Here is a 9,195-nt window from a genome sequence, read left to right as displayed (position 1 = left end):
GACCATCCTGGCTAACATGGTGAAACCCCGTCTCTACTAAAAAATACAAAAAAAACTAGCCGGGCGAGGTGGCGGGCGCCTGTAGTCCCAGCTACTCGGGAGGCTGAGGCAGGAGAATGGCGGGAACCCGGGAGGCGGAGCTTGCAGTGAGCTGAGATCCGGCCACTGCACTCCAGTCTGGGCGACAGAGCGAGACTCCGTCTCAAAAAAAAAAAAAAAAAATTTAATTAAATTCAAGTCAAATGTGCAGAACCCTGTATCTCCTCCATAGATTCTTAGTATTCCATGGAACGTATTTTGAAAACCTTGGGATAGATGATCCACTGAAACCTTTTCCAGCTCTAAGATTTTAAATTGTCCTTTTAGATTAGACTTGCTGAGTTTAATTCAGTTTGCATAATTTTAAAATGTTTCTGGAAAGTGAACAAAGTTACCTTACAGAGTTTTGGATCTTTCCAGGGATAGCCAATGATTTTATCCCCCAGAATCCTTCACCTTTCAAGGAATTATTTAACATTGAGCCCAGTGACTCAATAGGGCCCAAACCTTTTTATTTTACAATGTGAGCTCCAAGACACTTACTGATCTACTGTGAATATAAAATGTTATTATAGCCTTAGCAAATAAATGAGCACAGCTGTTTGTTCGCTCTATTAAACTGGGTGATAATTATTTAGATGTGAATGTTAGGTCAGTTCTACTGTAATAACTAATCGTAGAAGTTGTAAATTTGTTTAATGGATGAAATGTACACTTTTTGTATTCTGTACAGCTTTGTCTTTTTTAAATATGAAGTACTTAAATGTACTTACCATGATAGGAAATATAATGTGTGCCTTCTAGGATTTGTGAAGTGGTTTCATGAACTCAAGGAATTTGTTTTCCCTATCCTAACTCAATAACAGGGTTTACTCTGATTATGTATAGAACCTTAATTTGAGAAAATGAATTTTACTATGTACTGAATTTAGAGGTTGAGAATAATAGTATCTGTGTTATTCTTAGTACCCACTGATAAATTGTGCAATAAATAATCTTTCGCAAGTAGTTTTAGCTAATTGAAGAGATTCTTTTCTTACGTAATTTCACATTCTAATATACTAAATGTTTATATTCCGTAGAGAACTATTTTATATTGTGTGCTGGGGGCTTGTAATGTTTGTGTGCTGTTTTAAAATTCATTTCAAAATGGACTTGATTTCCTTATATCTAATATATATCTGGGAGAAAAGGCTGCTTGAAAATATCTTTTGATTTGGTGATTTTTAACATTGGGAAGTTGAGTTTATTAAAAGATAGTCTAAAGAATTTCCATTTTAACTGTCATTGTCTGAAGTCAAGTCCAGGAATAAGAAAACTCCTTGGAGATTAGGGAAGTCAACAGGTCACTCACATTTATGCTGGGCCACGCAATGACAATATAATATAAACATAAGCAGCTGACAACAGACTCAATCTTATGTCTTTTCACCCTCCCCTAGTGGTCCTCAACCTTTTTGGCCCCAGGGACTGCGTTCATGGAAGACCATTTTTCCACAGACCAGGGGTGGGGTGGGAATAGTTTCGGGATGAAACTGTTCCACCTCAGATCATCAGGCATTAGTTAGAGTCTCATAAGGTGCATGCAACCTAGATCCCTTGTATGTGCAGTTCACAACAGAGTTCACGCTCCTTGAGAATCTGATAGCACTGCTGATCTGGCAGCAGGTGGAGCTCAGGCAGTAATGCTCACTCGCCTGCGGCTCAACTCCTGCTGTGCAGCCTGGTTCCTAACAGGCAGCAGACCAGTACTGTCCACAGCCCAAGGGTTGTGGACCCCTACCCCAACAGACAGTAAAAATAAAATGCTCAACCCTATTGTAGTTTGTTTACCATGTAAAATTGTTTACAAAATATAAGAATGTAATTAGAGAAACATCGTAGAATCTCAGTGCTGAAAAGTGCAAAGACATAAGAATGAGTGGCAGTTGGTAGTTAAATTGACTGTATCATCATACTGTGGAGAAATGCACATTTTACTGTCAAAAGATATAAAAGCCTTTGCAGAGATAGGTTTTGACACTCTTGCAGCTCTGTCATCTTCTACCTTACTAATTGCAAAAATTTCCAAGGAACTATGTTTATCTGGTTAGTATTCCTTTTATTGGAATTAGTTACACTTGTTCTTTATAACGGTCATAGTTTAGGCAGAGAGTATTTGGGTATATCACCTTCAGTCATGTCTCAAACCCAGGAAATGAAGAATATTGTTTCACCAACACTCAGAAGTAAAGAGAAAGCAGGAGAAATGTGCTTTCAGCTCTTTTTTAATCCAAGAGGCCATGAGAAATATCAACCCAGGAACTGTGATTTGTTTCCATGAGGCAAAGAGCAATGATGGCGATCGTTTCAACGGTACAATTTGAAGTAACACGTAAAGGGAACTTGAGCCCTTAAGGATAAGGAAGGGAAAACTGCCTCAAAAACTGTTCCTTTCGAAACTGAGCCAGTCTGCTATTAATTACCTTTTATTCCAATTGCAAACACAAAGGAAAGCAGGGATTTGTCCCCCAAAAGGCCAATTAAGTATAACAATGTAATAAAAGCACAAAGTGCTATAGAAAAGATGTCGGAAAAGCTTGCAGGACAGGTAAAATCCAACATGGTGTTAGCTGGACAGACTAACATAATATCCCGGGAAACGGAAATGAACGTGTGTAGTTTGCTCATGAACTATAACAGGGTAGAAGTTAGAGAAGATAACAAAAGATTTATCTTCCGGGTCTAGTGAGCTTCAGTTTGAAAATTTTGAGTTTTCCTAGTGAATGTCATTCATGTCTGAGTCTTAGTAAAAGATACATTAGCTATTATTATTGATAGCTTTTCATGGTGCCCAATCTTAAGAGTAAAAAAACTTTAACATTTGCTTTAAATATGATTATCCTTAGTTTTAAATTATTGAGCCACAGTCCTAGCAGACTTTATTTAACAATTAAAAGATACTTGATACAGATAAAATGACAATGAGAAACTACACAATACTTCCTATGTTAGGGCAAATGTATACAAATAGGGGCTTTTCACAACTAATCCCTAAGATAACAATGGATTTTCACTCAATTTCATAATTAGCTGCAAGATAGCATATATATCTGCCTAATAAAAAGACTGCATTTGTAGTTCCATATGCTGAATTGACCAGGCATTGTAAAGTCACAAGATGAGACAGTCTAAAGTCAGATAAGTTCACAGGCAGAAATCGGGTTCTTCTAAATATAATGATTCAAAAAGACCTCCTGTAGTCTGAATTTGACCACAGAAATAGATAGGAAGGTCCTTGAGCAGCCTCTTGAGTACTAAGAGCACATGTCCTTAAAAAGTTGCCAAAAGAAATTCACTTAGTCATTCAATATGCATTTATTGAGCACCTACTACATACCAGGCACTAGTAACACAGATGAAGAGCACATTGATAAAGCTTAATTCAGATTGGTCTTTAAAATGCTTTCTACCTGGCCCCTGGGACCATTGTATCTTCTGAAGTCATCATAGTAGGTAAGGGAGAAATTTTGCCTTAAAAAAATGCACCCGGTTACTGTGATTTAAAAAAAACACACGCACACACACACAACTAACGTTTGTGGGGTCTAATGGAATAGTGGGGAAAAGACAGGATTTGGAATAAGAAAATCCAGTTGTAGGCCTATTACTTAATAGCTGTGTGACCTTCAGTTAAATTTCACTTATCTGGCCTAACTCTTAACTGGTAAAGTGATAATTGGCCTACAGTTGTAGCATATTAGAGCCGAAAGGAACAGAGGTCATCCAGTCCTGTGCTTTTTGAAGTTCTTCATTCAGACAAAAGTATTATGTAGCAGCCCCGGTGTGAAACTGATGAACCAGAGTCAGTTTGACAGCCCCTGAGCATCACTCACTCCCTTCCGTCCCCCACCCTAAAGTATTCATGAGGGGATTCACAGAACACCCTGAACGCCACTTGTCTAGTCCAAACCCTCACTTTCTAGGTGAAGAAACCAAGACTCAGAATAGGAGTGGCTGCTTTGGGAGGCCGAGGTGGGCAGATCATGAGGTCAGGAGATCGAGACCATCTTGGCTAACACGGTGAAACCCCATCTCTACTAAAAATACAAAAAATTAGCCAGGCGTGGTGGCGGGCGCCTGTAGTCCCAGCTACTCGGGAGGCTGAGGCAGGAGAATGGCGTGAACCCTGGAGGCGGAGCTTGCAGTGAGCCAAGACCACGCCACTGCACTCCAGCCTGGGCAACAGAGCGAGACTTCAACTCAAAAAAAAAAAAGAATAGGAGTGGCTGTTTTCATGAGTACATTTGGCTTCCAACTAGAAATGGGGGAAGAGGGCTAAATAAAACGGTTTAAGAAATTCACTAGAAACACAAACTATCAAGAAGGAAGTCTTCCATCTTAACTCCCTCAAAGTAGCCCTTTTATGAAATGGAGCTTTGAAACTGATTGTGTTTAAGGCAGCCAGCCATCCAGAGGCTGAAATGAACAACTACCAATAAGCCTACTCGGGCCAATGGAGAAAAGTATGGCAGAAAACCACACAGACCTCATGTTACTTGGCATCTGACCATGGAAAATCCTGGCCCCAACAGTTCAGGCATTGGCAGTTTCAAGAGAAATAATTGGAAAATTGGGAACAAGTAAAGACAAGTGCTCAGCTCCCAGATCCCCAAGGAGAAGTCACCATCTTGTTACTCAGAAATACAAGTGAGCTTGTTAAATCTTAAAGTGAGCAGTGCAACCAAAATCACCAGTTTAAAATTTCTTCAGAGGCATCCTCTTAACAGAGGAAAGTCCTAGTTTAGAATCTTGACCACTATTAGCCACAGCAGACTTGAAATTGAACCAAAAAGTTAAAATGCATGTCAAATGCTGGACCTATTTGGTCAAGGCAGTGATCTCTTCTGATTTCATAGCATCAGACAGGAAGCTGAGCTCATTGCATAAGGTCTCATATCGGAATGCCATCCGGATCTGAGCCACATTTGTCTTTCGAATATCATTTCCTTCAGGTCCTTCTTTATAATAATTTTGTCCCAGAAACTTTTGCTTTTCCTGTGAACCAAGAGAAATACAAATGAAACGATGTACTTTTGATTCACTTTCTATAGCCATGTAGGCAGCTTTGACATCAGTCACAGCAAATCAGACTAGTCCCCCTGAAGCACATCTTTAGTCAGGACATCTTATCCCCACAGAACTCATAAAATTCCTCCTGGCCTCTGTGTCCTCAAGGATGTCACCCTGACAACCTCAGTCATCCTCAGACAACCCTTCATTCCTGGCTGTGCTTTCCTTGATCAGAGAGGAAAGATAAGGTCTGCAGCAGCTGCTGGGGATGGGAAAGGCAAGGGGAAGGAGGTAAGACTAATTAAGAAGTCCCTCCTGGCTGGACGTGGTGGCTCACACCTGTAATCCCAACACTTTGGGAGGCTGAGGCAGGCAGATCACGAGGTCGGGAGATTAAGACCATCCTGGCTAACGTGGTGAAACCCCATCTCTACTAAAAATACAAAAAATCAGCTGAGCATGGTAGCAGGTGCCTGTAGTCCCAGCTACTCGGGAGGCTGAGGCCGAAGAATGGCATGAACCCGAGAGGCGGAGCTTGCATTGAGCCGAGATCGCACCACTGCACTCCAGCCTGGGCGACAGAGCAAGACTCCGTCTCAAAAAAAAAAAAGAAGTCCCTCCTGAGAGCTGACAAGGACAGACAATGTTTCTGGGGAGGGCCAATCCAAGGCACCACACTGCACATGAAAAGAATCTTAAGCCTTTAACTCTGCTGCATCATCATCTGACAAGCACAGGCCCTAATGCAACCTGTCCCTAACCAGTAACATCACCCAGGGAGGTGTCAGGGGACCTAAGATACATCAGAACATGGGTCTCAGTGCTAGCTCCACATCAGAATTACTTACGGGGCTTTTTAAAAAATGACGATGTCTAGGTCCCATAGTCTAGATTTTTATTCAGTCTAGATACTGTTCATCTATTCAAGAAATATTGAATGCCTGCTATGTGCCAGGGACTATCTAGGGCTCAGGGATATAATTCTGAACAAGCCTCTGCCCTCACAGAGCTTACATTCTAGAGGGAAAGACAGAAAAACACAAAACTGAATATCTGCAGGAATAAATGGTACGGAGAAAAACAGATTAAGGGGATAGAGAATAATAGCAAGTGTGTGACTACTTTAGAATAGGCAATCAGGGAAGGCCTCTCCAAGGAGGCGTAGAGGTCTGAGAAGGGTGAGGAAGCAACTATGAAAACGCAGGAGGCTGCCACGTTTTCTCTCCCTGTGCCTGAGTGTCTCAGAGGCCCTGCCTGCTGTGTTCATCACAGATCCCCAGTGCCTGGAAGGCTCCTGGCACACAGCAGGCAGCCTTCCCAGGAGGGACACAGGCAGCACCGTCACACTCCATACCTGATGCGAGAGGCCGCTCTGCAGCACGCTGTTCCTGGCAATCTCACACAGGTCGCAGGTGCTCAGCTTCCACACTTGAGCCGCAATGGCATATTCTTCCATAAGTGCTTCCTAGACCCCCCAACAAAGCATGTGGATTAGACAGGAGGATTTCCATGTCAATCGTTCACACATGTCCGAAGCTAACAACATCAGACACTGCAGGTTTAACTTTTCCTCACTGAATGACACCTGGATCATCAAACATCACACCTTCAACACCTAAGATCTTTTCTTCTGTGAAATCATGGGTTGTCAAAGAGAAATCTGAACTCACGCCTCCACATTTGTTCATTGACCAGCACTGAGAGCTCATGTTGAAGCCCTGTGCCAGTCATCAGGGATGGCAGTCTCTGCTGTCCTGTGACAAGCCTCTAGTCATACCACTTTTAGCACTTGCCCTCTAGCTTTTCTTTCTAACACACTATTTTCTTAAGTTCGCCATAGATAGATTGATAGATAGATATATAGATAGATAGATAGATAGATAGATAGATAGATAGATAGATAGATGAGTAAAGTACTAAAAGCAGAGATAGAACATCAAAAAAAAAAAAAAAGAGAGAGAAGTGATCATAGGATAAGCGGTAAAATGGTGTAATCCCAGAAGGATCTGGGTTTGAGCTGTGGTTTTGCTTCCCTTCTGGGATGTGAAGTGTCTATTCATCACAAACCCTCTGTGACCCCTTCCCCGCCCCACTGCCGCTGTAGCCTACAGCAATGGTTCTCGAAGTACAGGTCAAGGATCCCTGAGGGTCCTAAGACTTTTTGAAAGGTCTTCTCTTTTCCCATTATGTATTTTCATGAGGCAAGATTTCTATTTTTACATATTTTGATTAAAAACAAATTGAATGCAAAAGTGGCTAGGAGAGTCCTGCTGACTTCCATTAAGACATTAAAGAGGCTTAAAAATGCAACACAAAGGCAGGGGAAACTTACTTTTCAGGAAAAAAAAAAATTGTTATTATGTAACATTTCATTGGTTTATTGATGTGGTTTTTAAATGAGATAATAAATATTTTTAAATTTCTTATTCATTTCTAACATGGTAAATATCAGTAGATATAACCCACATAAACAACAGGTCTTTGAAAGCTTCAATTCTTAAGAGTATAAAGGGGTCCAGAGACCAAGAGGTTGGAGAACCTCTGTCCTAAAAGACTCTGGTGCTTCTGTTTTTGTTAAGCAATGGCTGGTCTTGTCAACACTATCAAAACATGCTGGGTGCACTTGCGGCTGGTACCCATGCATGACACCACTTTTACCTTCCTCTTTTCTTTTCCCAGAGACCCAAAGTGTAGAAATTATAATAGCATTGACTTAAAAGGTAGCAACTATTTTGAATATATGCAAACACTATATTAAATCCTTTGATTCATTATCTTCATGAATCCTCACAGGGTAGGGATAGAGACAATTTTATCTCCATTTTACAGATGAAGAGAAACTTGATCCAGAGGTCTAATAACTTCACCAAGGTCACAGAGCTCACAAATGTCAAAGAAAGGAAAAATAGAGGAAGGCAAAGATACTAAATTGTGCCTTTGAGGGTTCAAGAACCCCAAAGAAAGGGCTCCTGGAAGGCAAAATTTTCCCCCAACAGTGGCTTCCTTTTTGCCTTCACTGGGCCACCAGCCCCACCCCAAAAGCAGAACTGAGCCAAGGGCTCGGGTCCATAAAATGGGAAGACAGGCTAGGACTGGTGCCTACTGAGGCACTACTGTCCTCACCCCAAAGTCCTCACCTTTGTGTAGTGGAACTGCATAGGGTCATCGGTGGAAAGAGAAACGTGCAGTCCCTTGTGCAGGAATTCCCTCAGAGGGTTCTTGGAATATTCGAGGAACAAACTGTTATTGCTAAGAGGAGACATAGCAATGGGGATCTGAGCAAGGTAGTAGAGATACTGCAATACCGGACTCTGCAAAAGAACCACCAAACTCATGTGACAAGTGCCAGAGAGGGGAGAAGAGAAAAGGGAAGGGAGAAAGGGAGGGAAGAAGCATTCACCAGTGGAAACCAGGGGTCTGAACGGTGTCTGCCCAAGTCCTCAACCCGAGTTCCTGGAAGCAAGGACACTCAGACCCACTCTCCCTCTTCCCCACTGTTCATCTCGTTCCTGCATTGCATGCCAGCCCTCCCTGGTGCCTCTATCTATTTTTGGAAGCGCTCACTCTTGCTCCAAACTGGAGGCAAGGCTCAGGGCAGGAAGGGCAGCCCACTCCAGCCTATACCTTCAGCTCCTTGCCTCTAGGCATGGACCTAGTCTAGAAGATGCCCCACTTTAGTTGTTTTGTTGCTTTGACTGCAAACAGCCAGGCTGAGACTATAAACACTCCAGCTCCCGGGAGATGATCCCTGGAGGGATGGGAAGGGCGGACCCGCCCAGGACAGAGTGGCGTTCTACTGTAGCACCCACCCTACCCAAACACGTGACCCATGGTTACACCTCACCGGCATCGGGGAAAGGGAGCATTTTGATCAAACAGCGTGCCAGTGGAAAGTGATCCAAAATATGGAGAAGACTGCATGCACAGAGCTCAAGGGTACACCAGTGAAAAGGTGGATGGACTCTGTGTCCAACTAGTGTGGACTGGTTGAGTCAATTACAGATAAAGTGGCAGACCCTTCATCCTACAACAGCCTTTGGAAGGAAAAGCATAGACATTATGTTGCAGCGTCAAAAAATGCTTGTCATACAACAATAAGGGACA

General features: G+C 42.3%; 1 protein-coding gene across 8 annotated transcripts in view; it reads right to left on the bottom strand.

Annotated features, from left to right (window-relative positions):
* Positions 1-4,398: 4,398 nt before the first annotated feature.
* AMPD3 (adenosine monophosphate deaminase 3) overlaps positions 4,399-9,195 on the bottom strand; it is a 55,432-nt gene continuing 50,635 nt past the window's right edge. For 5 of the 8 annotated variants that reach the window (XM_009186603.4, XM_003910228.5, XM_009186602.4 and 2 more), the window contains 3 exons: positions 8,229-8,402; positions 6,446-6,556; positions 4,399-5,076 (listed from right to left, as the gene is read on the bottom strand). In XM_009186603.4, the coding sequence (XP_009184867.1) occupies positions 4,900-5,076; positions 6,446-6,556; positions 8,229-8,402 (462 nt within the window). In that variant the 3' untranslated portion in view covers positions 4,399-4,899. Of the gene's footprint in view, positions 5,077-6,445; positions 6,557-8,227; positions 9,126-9,195 lie in introns of those variants that run through there. The other 3 variants (XM_009186604.4, XM_009186606.4, XM_009186605.4) reach the window with 3 other exon arrangements.

Source organism: Papio anubis, chromosome 12, assembly GCF_008728515.1.
Source record: "Papio anubis isolate 15944 chromosome 12, Panubis1.0, whole genome shotgun sequence".
Taxonomy (NCBI): Eukaryota; Metazoa; Chordata; class Mammalia; order Primates; family Cercopithecidae; genus Papio; species Papio anubis.
The sequence above is the reverse complement of the archived record's forward strand: the minus strand, read 5'-3'. Positions and strand labels throughout refer to the sequence as shown.